We start from the raw sequence: 16,137 nt of genomic DNA on the forward strand, positions 1-16,137 counted from the left end.
TTCAACATCACACATAATGTATAAACCTAATACATGTCTGCCTACCCAGTAGATCAGGGATCAGTGGAGCAAGATTGTAAGGTGGGTTTTTTGTTCACCTGAAATTATGCTTTAGTAATATTTGCATACTTGTTATTGCTCAATTATCTTTTGTTGTTTAGCCTAAGATTTTTGATCTTTACATATGTGTTTATTTGTACATTTTGAAGTGATGAAGTGTTGATTCTTTGAAGTGAACTATTATTCAAAATGAACTAGTGTCAATGTTGGTCAATCGCATATCACAATTCTGCAATAAAGAGGGGAAGGGGTTCTGTCTCTGATGTGTCTGTGTTGTAGTGCTGAGCGATTAGTGCTTTTTGAGTTCGGTTCGATTAAGAAATAATCCCGGTTTTTGATTTTGGTTTCAATCTTTTTTTTTCATGTCTGCTGAATACCAAATATAAAATCACTTAGATCGTGTATTTTCAGGTGGAAATACCTCGCACGAAGCAAATGCTCCTCTAGATCGAGCATTCTTCTGTCTCTTTTACGCAGCAGGCCTATAACACAGGCTGGCCAAGTAGGCATGCAATGGCTTATGGCCATTGTAGTTAATTACCACATTTTCTGCGCTAAACTAAGTAGAATATTAGTCTGTTGGAAACCAACTCCCTACTACATCGCACAGTTCTGGCTTGATCTGATTTATCTCTAGAGAAACTTTGCAATATGCGCATTGAGCTCACAGAAAAAAACAGAACGAAATGGAATTCAAATATATATTTTATTTTTACCCACTTTTTCTCCACGATTTCGTGTGTGCAATCTAAGTGTCACATGATCTGTCACGTGATCTCAGTGTATATATACACCTGTTCTGAAAGGCCCCAGAGTCTGCAACACCACCAAGCAAGCTGCACCACCAAGCAAGCGGCACCATGAAGACCAAGGAGCTCTCCAAACAGGTCAGGGACAAAGTTGTGGAGAAGTACAGACCAGGGTTGGGTTATAAAAAAATATCAGAAACTTTGAATATCCCACAGAGCACCGTTAAATCCATTATTAAAAAATTGAAAGAATATGGCACTGCAACAAACCTGCCAAGAGAGAGCCGCCCACCAAAACTCACAGATCAGGCAAGGAGGGCATTAATCAGAGAGGCAACAAAGAGAACAAAGATAACCCTGAAGGAGCTGCAAAGTTCCACAGCGGAATTTGGAGTATCTGTCCATAGGACCACTTTAATCCGTACACTCCACAGAGCTGGGCTTTACGGAAGAGTAGCCAGAAAAAAGCCATTGCTTGAAGAACAAAATAAACAAACACGTTTGGTGCTCGCCAAAAGGCATGTGGCAGACTCCCCAAACATATGGAAGAATGTATTCTGGTCAGATGAGACTAAAATTGAGCTTTTTGGCCATTGTCATGAACTGGCTGAAAGTCTGTAACAAAAAGGGAGACAACGTGGAGATAAGGAATACCAAAAATATATTTATTAACTGAAGTAACGTAAATACAATTAACAATAGTGTCTGTAGTCAGTAATGTAAGTGAGTGGTTGCGTGCATAAATGTGATAATGTGGGGTGTTGAAAGGTGCCAAAGCAAACAAACAAAATGGCCATAAAAATGCCACAACCAAAATCTAACCGTGTATCTGCATGGAGAGTCTCCTCAATAAATGGGGAAGAGGTGTATTTATCCCGGGACACACCCGAGCCCAAGTGTCTCCCGGCTCCGCCCACCGACATCCTATTAAGGAAAACAAGAGCAAAGAGAAAGAATTCGGCAGACAGAGCGGGAGGGTCGTCACACAATCAAGGAAAACGCTATGTCTGGCGCAAACCAAACACCTCTCATCACCCCGAGAACACCATCCCCACAGTGAAGCATGGTGGTGGCAGCATCATGCTGTGGGGATGTTTTTGATCGGCAGGGACTGGGAAACTGGTCAGAATTGAAGGAATGATGGATGGTGCTAAATACAGGGAAATTCTTGAGGGAATCCTGTTTGGCTTCCAGAGATTTGAGACTGGGAAGGAGGTTCACCTTACAGCAGGACAATGACTCGAAGCATACTGCTAAAGCAACACTCGAGTGGTTTAAGAGGATACATTTAAATGTCTTGGAATGGCCTAGTCAAAGCCCAAACCTCAATCCAATTGAGAATCTGTGGTATGACTTAAAGATTGCTGTACACCAGCGGAACCCATCCAACTTGAAGGAGCTGGAGCAGTTTTGCCTTGAAGAATGGGCAAAAATCCCAGTGGCTAGATGTGCCAAGCTTATAGAGACACACCCCAAAAGACTTGCAGCTGTAATTGCTGCAAAAGGTGGCTCTACAAAGTATTGACTTTGGGGGGGGGGGGTGAATAGTTAGGCACGCTCAAGCAAGTTGTCTGTTTTTTTGTCTTGTTTGTTTCACAAGAAAAAATATTTTGCATCTTCAATGTGGTAGGCATGGTGTGTAAGTCAAATGATACAACCCCCCCAAAAATCGATTTTAATTACAGGTTGTAAGGCAACAAAATAGGAAAAATGCCAAGGGGGTGAATACTTTTGCAAGCCACTGTATGTAGCCAAACGTTGCTGCTGTTCATTCCATTTGCTCAAAAATTGATAAATGGTTAAAAAAAGCAGTACTACCAGCTGTACTACACCTGCACCTGTCGACAACACAAGTTGTTCTGCTTCCACGAGCACATCCAATGCTAATATCAGTAATTCTACATTTGTTGTTAGCCCAGCTAGCATGGACACTGACAATTGTGAATCTGATACAGCCGAAGAGCTACTGCACCCTTACCCGGGACAGCACCGAACAACAGACAGGGACGTTGGACCATCGAAGAGGCGCAAATATGATGAGAACTACATTGATTTGGGGTTCACTTATATTGGGAGTAGTGCCTTTCCTCAGCCACAGTGGGTTATATGTGCAAAAGTACTATCTCACAATTTGATGAAACCTTCACTCTTGCACAGACATTTAGAAACAAAACATGCCAATTTGAAAAATAAGCCACTGGAGTTTTTTGAGCGAGAATTAAGATAACTTTCGAGTAGTAAGACATGTATAAAAGCAACAGACACCATTAATAAGAAGGGTCTAGAAGCGTCTTATATGGTGAGCTACCGAGTGGCTAGGACAGGCAAGCCCCATACTATTGTGGAGGACTTAATTATTCCTGCTACCGCCGATATGGCTGGGACAATGCTGGGGGAAAGGCCCAAAAAAATATACAGACAATGCCTTCATCAAACAACACTGTTTCACAACGCATCAGTGACATGGCAGGAGATGTTTTGAAACAATTACTGCTTTGCATACAAGCCAGTGAATTATATGCGTTACAGCTGGATGAGTCAACAGATGTGGCGGGCCTGGCACAGCTCCTGGTATATGTCCGTTACGTTTATGGAGGGTCAATTAAGGAAGACATCCTCTTCTGCAAACCACTGTAAACCAGGACAACAGGCAAGGATATTTTTAAAGTACTGGACAGCTTCGTGACATCAAATGGACTTTGGTGGTCAAGATGTGTTTGTGTTGGTATCTGTACTGATGGCACAAACGCTATGACAGGGAGACACAGTGGAGTGGTAACGTGCGTGCAAGCAGTTGCTCCCGACGCCACTTGGGTACACTGCAGCATCTACCGAGAGGCTCTTGCTGCCAAGGGAATGCCTGACAGCTAGAAAAATGTGTTGGACACTACAATGAAAAGGATTAACTTTAATAAAACAAGGCCCCTGAACTCTCGTGTATTTTCTGCATTATGCAATGATATGGGCAGCGACCATGTAACACTTTTACAACATACAGAAGTGCGCTGGTTACCAAGGCGCAAAGTATTGACACGTTGTTTTTAATTGAGAGACGGGCTTAAAGTTTTCTTTACTGACCATAATTTCCACTTGTCTGACAGCTTGCATGATGACAAGTTTCTCACACGACTGGCCTATCTGGGTCATGTTTTTTCTCGCCTGAATGATCTGAATCTAGGATTACAGGGACTCTCCGCAACTATATTCAATGTGTGGGACAAAATTGAGGCTATGATTAATATGTTGGAGCTCTTCTCTGTCTGCATTAACAAGGACAACACACAGGTCTTTCCATCATTGTATGATTTTTTGTGTGCAAATGAACTCAAGCTTACGGACAATGTCAAATGTGATATAGCGAAGCACTGAGTGAATTGAGTGCGCAATTACGCAGGTACTTTCCCAAAACGGATGACACAAACAACTGGATTCGTTATCCCTTACATGCCCTGCCTCCAGTACACTTACCGATATCTGAACAAGAGAGCCTCATCAAAATTACAAAATGCGGTTCTGTGAAAATTGAATTTAATCAGAAGCCACTGCCATATTTCTGGATTGGGCTGCGCTCAGAGTATCCTGCCTTGGCAAATTGCGCTGTTTAGACACTGATGCCCTTTGCAACCATGCACCTATGTGAGAGTGGATTCTTGGCCCTCACTCGCATGAAAACTAAATACGGGCACAGACTGTGTGTGGAAAATTATTTAAGACAGAGACTCTCTTCAATACAACCCAACATTGCAGAGTTATGTGCATCCTTTCAAGCACACCCTTCTCATTAACCTGTGGTGAGTTATTCACAATTTTCAATGAATAAATAAGGTTTTATGTAAGATGGTTAAATAAAGAGCAAAACTATTGATTATTATTATATTATTATTTGTGCCCTGGTCCTATAAGAGCTCTTTGTCACTTCCCACGAGCTGGGTTGTGACATAAACTCACATTCATTCTTATGTTTAATAATTGTATCGTATAGTGTGTGTGTGTGTGGCAGGCTTACAATGATGGCAAAAAACAACAGGTGCTAGAGGGGGTAGGCAGCTGGAGGTTGAATGTTTGAAGGGGTACGGGCCTATAAAAAGTTTGGGAACCACTGACTTAGACAATTAGATTTGCATGTTTGACAGATAACACATATTAAGTTCACCAAAATGACTTAGATCTGTTACTTCCACTGGATAGGTTTCTGAAATGCAGTGCTTGGCTTTCAGAGATTCAGATGACCAACTTAACAAGATGACCAAAAACAGTGTCAAACAATACTGTACTTCTGATGGTTAACCACTGCATTTACATAAACAATAGATATTTTTTAAATACAAATTACTTTACAAAGTCAACTTATTGGAGGGCGCTGCCAATAAACTGCCTGGACCTCAAACCAGAAAAGCCTCGCCAAACAAAACAACTGAAAATGGTGGCTTTACATAATGAACATCTTGAATATTGTCACTGATGGTCAAACTCAACACATACCATTCAGAACATTAGAACACCCCTCAAACGTTTCTTCAAGACCGCATGGTCACAAAATAAACAAACTGCACCGCCACCGTACAACCTACACAACCACAAATGACCTTCCAGGTATACAGCTCTCCCCTGAATTCTTCTTCTTCGATGGGGTTTAACGGCGGTTGGCATTCAATGTTAATGGTGCATTACCGCCACCAGCTGGACGAGTTATTGAATAAGAAACTTAAAAAAACATTCTGGGAAAGGTGGATAACAACATCATACAAAATAAAACACGCCAACAAAAAAAATGTAAAATTATATCAACATCATACTTCTTCAATCATAGTCCACTCCAAAATACATCCCTACACAGGCTCAGGGGCCTGTGATGAGCAGACATTCACCGACAAGATTTCTCCCATAGAAAATCTTTGGAGGGAGTTGAAAGTCCATTTTGCCCAGCAACAGCCCCAAAACATCCCTGCTCTAGAGGTGATCTGCATGGAGGAATGGGCCAAAATACCAGCAACAGTGTGTGAAAACCTTGTGAAGACTTACAGAAAACGTTTGACCTCTGTCATTGCCAACAAAGGGTATATAACAAAGTATTGAGATAAACTTTTGTTATTGACCAAATACTTATTTTCCACCATAATTTGCAAATAAATTAATTAAAAATCCTACAATGTGATTTTCTGGATTTTTTTTTCTCATTTTGTCTGTCATAGTTGAAGTGTACCTATGATGAAAATTACAGGCTTCTCTCATCTTTTTAAGTGGGAGAACTTGCACAATTGGTGGCTGACTAAATACTTTTTTGCCCCACTGTATATCCTCTGCCTTTCTTTTTTGCGCCAGCCCAGAAATAACCCCCTTGATTGGCGCCCTGCTACGAACATCCATGCAGTAAACATTCCACTCCGACATCTTTTTGAGTTTTAACACACGCTTCTTCTGCTCCGCAGACCAAAAAATAAAATAAGACCACTTCTTGTAACTCTCACCGACTCCACACTTTGTTCCAACACATTCCAGATTTTCTTGGAGACGTTAAACGGATTTACCAAGTAGCATTCATCCAAAACCCTGACTCCGACCAAAAACGAGTCTAGTGGTTTCCTATTTTCCAACATAGCTTTACTTCTCCTTTCCCGCCACTGTAACCCACTCATTTTCACTTTCTGTACTATTCGATTCACTGGCAGTTTCAAACAAAACCTCAGTTTCCGCCATCTTCCGTCCTCTCTGCCCTCCCCAATATTTCCCCGGCCTCTTCAATATGGTTTATCTAAAAGGAGACACCGATAATAACAGGCATAAACAGTAATGAACATACATAATTAATAGGCTGTTAATGGCAATAATCATGAATTGCTAGAAAGGGGGTACAATAGCATGCGGCATGGTAGGCCGAAGCTATAGCTGGCTAATTTATTAATGGCTACATAGCATAGCATGGCAAGCAAACAAAATATAAAATAAACAAAAGTAACAAGCGTAATTGGGTCGCTGAGCTATGATCCACCGGGTCAGATAAGACTGGAGGTGTGGTTTAAGGGGGGCGTGGCTTTCACAACCAATGAGAGTATTTTCACACACATATTTTTCATTAACATTATTTAAATATTATAACAAAGTGGAAACTATCCCAGCATTGGATGGGATATACGATATAATGCATGCCTTACCTTTGAAGATCTTCTTCTGTTGGCACTCCAAAATGTCCCATAAACATCACAAATGGTCCTTTTGTTCGATAAATTCCTTCATTATATCCCCAAAATGTCAATTTATTTGGCGCATTTGATTCAGAAATACACCAGTTCCAACTCGCCTACAAAGTATCTAATAAGTTACCTGTAAACTTGGTCCAAACATTTCAAACAACGTTCCTAATCCAAACTTATGTATCCTAAAACGTAAATAATCGATCAAATTTAAGACGGGAAATACTGTGCTCAATACCGGACGAAAACAAAGTGAAGCGAGTTCCAGGTCGCACGCTCCTTTGTGTGACACATGGAAAGAACAGGGCTACTTCTTAATTTCTCAAAGGAAAAACATCAACAATTTCTAAAGACTGTTGACATCTAATGGAAGCCATAGGAACTGCAAGCATATTTCTATTAAAAAGAGCTTCCCATAGAAACCTAATGGAAAACACATTGAGCTCAAACATGTTTTCCCCTGGATGGATTGTGCTCGGGGTTTCGCCTGCCAAATCAGTTCTGTTATACTCACAGACATTATTAAAACAGTTTCAGAAACTTCAGAGTGTTTTCTATCCAAATCTACTAATAATATGCATATACTAGCTTCTGGGCCTGAGTAGCAGGCAGTTTACTTTGGGCATGCTTTTCATCCGGACGTGAAAATACTGCCCTCTAGCCCAAAGAGGTTTTAAGGAACTGATACTCTTGTGTAAGCCTTATTAAAGCTGCAAAAGTGTCAGTGCTCAACCTTAACATGTGTTGACAATACAACAGAACAGATTAACTGGAATGACATCATGGGTGGCCAAAAATAACTATCTGAAAGCCATGCCTCCAACTGGCTGGTTCAAAATAATCTAATGTGTGTTCTGTCCAATATTTACCCAAATTCGGTTGTTTTTAACCCAGCATATTTTTTTTTTTTGGGGGGGGGGGTGTAATGAGCATAACAAAGGCAATTCAGAAAAAGTGCAACAATTATTAGCGTGTCCATTAGCACTACAAGTACCGAAGACAACAGATCAATATTGTAGCTCTCAAACTCTAAGCGGCATTCTGCAGTCTCCCTACAGTTTTCAGCCATTAGTTTCGCCCACGATAATTCATCAGAGAGAAAGAATCGTTCAAATAAAAAAGAAAACTTACTGTAGAATTTTTGCACAGATCCATACAGCCATCGGTGCCTCAATCCGATGAAACTACACTTCCGTTACACTTCCCAAGTCACACGCTTGAGCTAATTAGCACATGCGGTTGCCTCGTCTTCTGTCTGTTTTCCGTAAAAACAAGCACTGTAACATGGAGATATGGCCGTGTGGGTACACTAACCTGATAAGATGTGTATCAATTTAACCTTTCGTTATTTAAAAAAAAAAGATTTCTAGATGATATTTAAGATAAGGTCCTTATACTTCCAAAACCGTACCACAAGCAACGAGTGTTAATGTTTAGATTGAGAATAAGGACTCTTAACAAAACTCCCCTGTACAGAAGGTGCCTTCGTCCAATGACTTATGTGTAATTTAATGGAACTGAGAGTCATGATCAAGGGATAGGAATTCTGTACAAAGATTCAAAACCAACTGGCAGTTCCTTTTGGGTTTACCAGTATAAATCAACAATTATCAGACAACCAGTAATACATACCCAGACAGTGGCTTGCTCTACTCAGGCAATCATAAATATGGTAGGTATTTCAAATGATCCTCTTCGATGATATGTGACTTAAAGTCCTAAGTATTTATGATTGAGTAGAGCAAGCCACTATCTGGGTGTGTATTATTGGCTGTCTGATGATGATTTATACTGGTAAAGCTGGTTACTGTGCTCTGTGACGTGGATGCGGGGGAGGGCATTCGTGTCAGGTGTGCCCTCTAGAAAACCAGTATGAGTGTTTGCACTCAGGCTAGAATGGAAGGCGACCGGTGCGTAGGAGAAGAAGATATCTGTAGAGTTCAAAGGGTACTCGCACTGAAAACCATGAAAAAGGCATAACCCTAGGAGGCCGAGATTCAAAAAAATAATGCACTTAATTTTATCCATGCGCAAAAGAATACAAAAGGTGAAAGTGCAAGGTGCGAAAAAACAAAAACGAAGCATATGTTTCAGCCTTATGCCTTCATCAGTGCTGTACAAACAAATTAGGAAGACAAGTACTTAAGGAGACACACCTGCTGTGCGTAACAGGCTCAACAGGTGCAAGCAGATAGTTGATTAGATACTGGAGAATAGGGAGTCAATAAATATTAACAAGGAATATGTAGAAGAAAATAGAAAATGGACAATTCAAATGTCACATATAATTGGAAAAAGGCTAGGCTACAAAACAATATCAGAAGCAATAGATATAAAATACTCAAGTAGACTAAAAATCTCAGAGTGCTGGGGGGGACTGCTGGTGCTTAACCGTAGTTGTCTGCGTGTAACGCTAGTGTATTGCAAGCCACATGGTGGTACTGTAGATACACTACATTGTTAGATCCACAGGTAATACATCTATTGATCGTGTACCCATCTGTATGGCCACGTGAGGACAGCGAGCACTCGTGGCAGATGTGCCCTCTATATAACTTTATGGTAAGGTATTTACTGTATGGGCAGGTTCGAGGGCACCTCCTTTCAATCCGGGTCCTTCACCCAGACAGTGTAGTTGAGCACGACAAACAACAACCACCAGTATGTGTAATTGAAATAGGAGTACAAGCCTTTTCTCTTACAAAAGAGGATAAGACGAGGACGCCCAAGCCATTGTTTGTTTTTTATAGTTGATATTGGCCGCGAAATGCTAACAGCTCATTCAAACAGCCATTTTGAGTGTATTGATCTTTTCTCTTTGATACTTGTGTTAATGGCCACATGTTAATAATTGTTGCACTTTTTGTGCATTGTCTTTGTTATGCTAACTAGGCCTGCTTTATGGCTATACTTTCTACTTCTGCTAGCCTTATAGTGTTTATTTGCTTGCCATGCTATATAGCCATTGATAAATTAGCCTGCTATAGCTTCGGCCTACCATGCTGCATGCTATTGTAACCCTTTCTGGCCATTCATTGTTAACTGCTGCTATATTTAAATAGTTTTACCCATTAAATGCTGCTATTAACAGCTGATTAATTATGTATGTTCATTGCTGGTTTTGCCTGTTATTATTTGCACCTTTCTCTATCTCCTTTTAGATAAACCATACTCCAGACAAATCCAGCCAAGTCTCAATTCAAAACGAGTCTCATGTCAATCATTCCCTGCCATGTATCATCTCCATTACCTGAATCTATAAAGACTATTTAACTTAAGTCCCACAGTAGATGGGCATCACCATAACCCTCACCTAAACCTCAATCAGTTACAATATTGTAACAGAAGGAATATTGTGTGACAGGCCAGGAACCAAAGTTGTAGTCAGTGTTTCTCTGTGCACCCTTATTAGGGGAGTACATGCAGGGTGGGGTGGGGGATACGGCGTGGCGTCATTGCTTTTTATTCCTGTGAGCAACTATTTTGTGACCTTGCGGTCTTGAAGAAAATGTTTGGTGTGGTCTATTATGAATGGTATGTGTTGAGTTTGACCATCAGTGAGTTTATTCATGTGACAATATTCAAGATGTTCATTATGTAAAGCCACTGAAATGTCCTTTTGTTTTCAGTTGGTTTGTTTGGAGAGGCTTTGCTGGTTTGAGGTTGAGGCAGTTTATTGGCAGCGCCTAAAATATATATTATTTATGTAAATGCAGTGGTTAACTGTTCTGTCTTTTCTACAATCTGAAGTACAGTATTGTTTGTCACTATCACTGGTCATCTAAATCAACAATTATCAGACAACCAGTAATACATATTTCAAATGAAACTTGGTCAGCTGAATCGCTGTGAAAGTATTATTGTATTTCAGAAAGCTATCTAGGATAAGTAACAGATATAAGTCATTTTGGTGTTCTCTTGTTAATGTGTTTCTAAAAAACAAACCTATCCTCTGTTCTAATCAACTTTGCTTGTTCTTTATATCTAGTTCTGTACTGTTTCCCTTTAATGGGCCTAGAATCTGTCGAATGTTTTGGATGTTACAATTGTAATAAATGTTTTATATTTTTGCTAAAGTGTTGCCTGGTTTGTTGCATTGCTCAGAATGTTGACCCAACTCAATAGGTGGCCTGTCACCAACCTGTCTTCTGGTTCTGGTTGAGGTGATCCACTCATTATACAGTAACTGTCGTAGTCTGGTGGTTCTGCAATTTTAGCTAACCCTAGTCAGCAGGTGTTACTACAGTCATGTCTTCAAAAACACTACAGTGAATACTATAGTGTATATACATTTAGACCATAGTATACTTTAGTATACTTTAGTATTTTTGGGGGGGTTGGCTGTGAATGTCTAAAATATTTGAACTAGAACCACAATGGAATTAAATACTTAATGAATTAACTTTGTTTTCGACAAATCTCTAAATGCATTGTATCGACGTTTGTGGTTGTATTGTGTTTTTAAATAGATTTTGACGATCAATCAAGGGATACTACAGTGTGGAGTAGAGTATTCTACAAAACTCTATAGTTTGCACACCACGATCTAGGGGGAACTTCAGGAAATCCCCGGCATGAGCTCCCTAAGGACATACTTTTCAAATCAAAATGGCATTGTTAAAGCTAGCTAGCCGTCCAATCGGAAAATTCTCAATTAAGTACTACGTGACAAAGGATATTACAGATAAGTGATAATGCCCGACAAGCCGGTGTTTGGAGGAAATATTGACACAGGTGTTAGGGAAATATATCCTACAAACACTGGCCCTGAGGGCATTATCACTTTTATACAACGGGTTACCAACATCTTCAAATAATGATTGACATATTTTCATGAATGTTATTTTGATGTATTTATTCATACTATTTCCTCCTTCCACAAGATATAGTCCCAAAACAAATCTTGGGTTGCTACCCAAGCCGGCTGGTCGTTGGTTCTATCGGTTCGGTTGCTAAAGACGCCACCCAGTCATTCAGTCTTTTTGTTCTGTATCTATGGACACGACCCAGTCGTTTGTTCTAAATGTTACATTGCCATACTGGCTGGCAACGTTCTTAACCCTTGCTTGCTAGCTAGGCAACTATGGCTAACAACTACGGCTAGCCAGAATAACAGCAATGTAGCTTCATTTGCATTTGTTTAAGCTGTTTTCTATTGACATTTATTTGGATACATCCATAACAATGAGCTAAAGAGGCGTGATTTCGCATGGCATAGAAAATGTGCTCTCTCGTTAGGACACTGTTGTTCAGAGGAGCTAGTCAACAACACAGCTAACACAATCACTTCAAACTGAAGCTGGAAAGATTAGCTGTACTTCGTTTCATTTGACCTTTTTTCAATTTACATTTCTTTGTATATATCCATAAAAATTATGCCAGCTGATTCATGATTTCGATTGGGTGAGAAACATTGCCTGCCTGTCTGTCTCATCGAGACTCCCGAGACATTCATTACTATGGTACAGCTGTAGATCGAATTTGAATATTGAAACAATGTTGCAAATGTCGGAGAGACAGCAAGGTTTATACAAGTCGCCGCTGTTGAAAACTAAATGTTAGTCTAAAAGAAATGTGAGATGATGTATAGATTCTTTTTATAGTGGAGATCAAGTTCATACATTTCCTGGCTGGGCTGATGAGACAGAGGATTGAGCAGTCACATGGAACAGAGTAAATAAGCATTTTAACGTCATAGATTTAGCCGGTGGTAGCTTGTGGAAAAGACACTGGCTGGAATGCGGTTTTAACCAATCAGCATTCTGGATTAAACCCACCAGTTGTATAATGTATAGTATTCTACACAGTATACTACAACATTCTAAAGTAAGCACTACATAATCAAGGAAACTACAACATGGAGTATAGGATTCTACACTGTACTATAGTTTACTATATAATTCTATAGTAAGTACTAGAGTGAACTGTAGCATGTTTTTATGTGGACGGGAAGAGATTAAACATCCTGTAACAGATTCATAAACACCATAAACAACTTGCTGCAAAATATCTAAAAATGTAGTTGAATGTGCAGATGTATTGTCCCTGCTTCACTAGTTGTGGTTCTATAAGAATGTCAGAATTGTTATGTTTTATTGGATGTTATATTCAGGTTGAGGATATAAGCTATGTGCCAAACGGTGCACTATATAGAGAATTCGGGACGCACACAGAGTACAATCTGTGGCCTTGTGTTTGTGCTGTATTCCAGCCTGTCCTAAAGACTCTGGAGACATTGAACCTGGGGGAGAATAACCTGCAGAACAGAGGTATCCACACACTGAGGGAATCTCTGATGATGAACCACTCACTTTTGCAGCTAGGCCTGGAACACACACACATCACGTGTGAAGGTACTCACCTTTCACACAGTCGTCACTCATGTTATTTTGTGTGTTTGCTATCTCTTCATACTACTGTGTTACTATAAATGTGTGTGTGTGTGTGTGTGTGTGTGTGTGTGTGTGTGTGTGTGTGTGTGTGTGTGTGTGTGTGTGTGTGTGTGTGTGTGTGTGTGTGTGTGTGTGTGTGTGTGTGTGTGTGTGTGTGTGTGTGTGTGTGTAGGTGCTGTGGCTTTGGCTGAGTTCCTAGCTGAGAGCCGTCAGATCCAGCGTCTGGACGTGCGTGAGAACGAGGTCAGGGCTGGAGGTCTCATGGCCCTCTCTCTGGCCTTACGAATCAACCACAGCCTCACCTCACTAGACCTGGACCACACACCCAAACAGGAACAGGTACATCAGTCTCAAGCATCTCAAATTGTACCCTATTCCCTATGTAGAGCAGTACTTTTCATCATAGCAACTTTTCCCTATATAGTGCACTACTTTTGACCAGGGCCAGAGTCAGACACTAAAAAGTCATCCATGGCGATTAAGTGTTGCGATACGTCTTCAGCGTTGTTGCCTTTTTGTCCTCTGTGTCTCTTGAGGAGACGCAGAACTGAGGAGAACGATGCGCCCACAACTTAAATATGAATACTTTAATCCACAGTTGTTGGTTGGTCATGTTAAAGTTCACAATTAGAAGTCAGATAAAGACAACTAAAAAGTCATCCATGGTGGTATGTCAGTGTTTTTCTCCTCTGTGTGTGTCTGTGAAGGCCTGAGGAGAACTATTCTGCCACTACCTTAATACAGTCCCCTGCTGGATTCACAAAATAATTACCCGCACTTGCCATCTGTTTGTCATGATTTTATCTCAGCTAACTTATTTGCATATTAAAGCATTAATTAAAATCTCCAAGGAACGGAATTCTTACTTTAAAATTAACTCCAACGGCTTCGTGTGGATGGGGCTCTAAACTTGTTTTATTTTAGTGTTTGCAGTTTCATTTTGGTGTTTACTCATTTAATTCAAATTCTATTAAATTTCTTCCCCGGTGACAGAAGTCAACTGGATATACAGTATATGCCTGTTTATGTGGGGAAAAATGGGAAGCTATTATTTGAAATGATGATAGGTTAACGTACTGTGCATACTGTGAATGTGTACCTATACCAGGCCAGGTACTGTATCAATTTTAATGGGGACAGAAATAAATTCCTTGTTGGAGAAAAGCATTTCATGCCTAGCATCAGACACACAACCTTATGATTAGCGTTTCTGTTGTGGAGACAGGAGTTACTGTGGTTTCAGTCCGGGATGTTTAAGGCATGGTAATAAGGAATATTTTTGCGCTGTGCCGTCGTAAGGTTTGGAGTCACACAGCTGGGATTTGTCTTGGCGGTCGTGCTGATCCAGGTGGGAAGAGTGACGATTGTATTAAAAAGCAAATCTTTCCATCAGAAAGCAGCAGGGGGCCAGATCAAGTGTTCCTCACTCAGTCCCGCTGTATTCCCCGGGTCGCAAAGAAATGTGAAAATTTCATTTTTCTAAAGGAAAATGACTGGGTATGTGTGTGGGAGTGTATGTGTGTCTGTAAAAGAGTGGGCGTGGGATGCCGTTGGTCTGCCCGTATGTGGTGTGTGTGTGGCTATGTGTGTGTGGTTCAATTGTGGATGCGCATATTTAAAAGACAAAAAGGTGGCGGGGCCTGGGACTCGGAGGGATGGGAGGAAATCTGGGTCCTTGCATCTTTGTTTACAAGCGTCAGATTTCTCATGTCTGCTGCCGCACTGCTCCATTTGATCATTGGCCTGTTTGCTGTTAATTATTAATTATTTACCCATCTAAAATATTCATTGAGCCAGCAGCCTTATGAAAAGCAACATTCAGAGCGTGTAGATATCTGTAGCCGCTGCTTCCCTGCCTGCAAGGCTGCAAGGTGAAGAGAGGCTGTTTATCCTGCTTATCAACCTGCCTAATAAACAAACTACATGGGCTGCGTACCAAATTGTCACCCTTTTCCCTATGTTGTGCGCTATATAAGAAATAGGGTGCCATTTTGGACACAGACCACCTCTTCATCAAACTTCATTTAGCAGCTGCCTCTTAATCGCTAGTTTGATGTGTGGGTATTTCGTTTGTTGGTCAATATCCTGTGTGGCTCAGTTGGTAGAGCATGGCGCTTGCAACTCCAGGGTTTTAGGTTCGATTCCCACGGGGGACCAGTCTGAGAAAATGTATGCAGTCACTACTATAAGTTGCTCTGGATGAGAGCATATGCTAAATGATGTAAATGTAGAACGGCTCTGCCCTACAGTGGAGGGGTACAGTGAGGAAGTTGAATACGTAGACTAGGTTGTCATTGTGAAAGTGTAGTTCCCTTCAAAGAGTGATCATTAGGAGAGCAGGGGGTGGTCTAGGGTTACTTGAGCTGGGACTCTGTGGGGAAAGATGCAGAGTGGAAGACACAGCCTTTTAGAAACTGTTTTAGAATGCTGTGTGTTGGAAAGTTATTTTGTTGCTTTGTGTGATGGCATTGGGGCGTTGGTAGAGGGGTACAGGTGTGAAGGGAGGAGGATGTGGAGGGGGTCTCTGGGGAGCTGTTTTGGGGGGGCTCTTTATCACACAGGGGTACAGTAAGAAAGGGAGGAGGAGGCAGTCATTGGGGAAGATGTTTTTTGGGGGCCCCTCTCCTTTGGCTTGGTCAGTCTCGGTGGCTGGTTGTTTGACGGCTGGGATGGGACAACCTGTCCATGCATGTAGTCAGCACTCAGGTTCAGGCTCAGAGGGGTGATGGGCTGCATCATCATAGG

At 41.0% G+C, this 16,137-nt stretch overlaps 1 protein-coding gene across 1 annotated transcript in view; it reads left to right on the forward strand.

Annotated features, from left to right (window-relative positions):
• si:dkey-288a3.2 (protein phosphatase 1 regulatory subunit 37) overlaps positions 1-13,943 on the forward strand; it is a 35,357-nt gene extending 21,414 nt beyond the window's left edge. Inside the window, exons 6-8 of the mRNA XM_039009118.1 lie at positions 13,212-13,353; positions 13,565-13,731; positions 13,929-13,943. Of these exons, the coding sequence (XP_038865046.1) occupies positions 13,212-13,353; positions 13,565-13,731; positions 13,929-13,943 (324 nt within the window). The remainder of the gene's footprint in view (positions 1-13,211; positions 13,354-13,564; positions 13,732-13,928) is intronic.
• The last annotated feature ends 2,194 nt before the right edge of the window (positions 13,944-16,137 follow it).

This window comes from Salvelinus namaycush, chromosome 15 (genome assembly GCF_016432855.1).
Source record: "Salvelinus namaycush isolate Seneca chromosome 15, SaNama_1.0, whole genome shotgun sequence".
Classification (NCBI taxonomy): domain Eukaryota; kingdom Metazoa; phylum Chordata; class Actinopteri; order Salmoniformes; family Salmonidae; genus Salvelinus; species Salvelinus namaycush.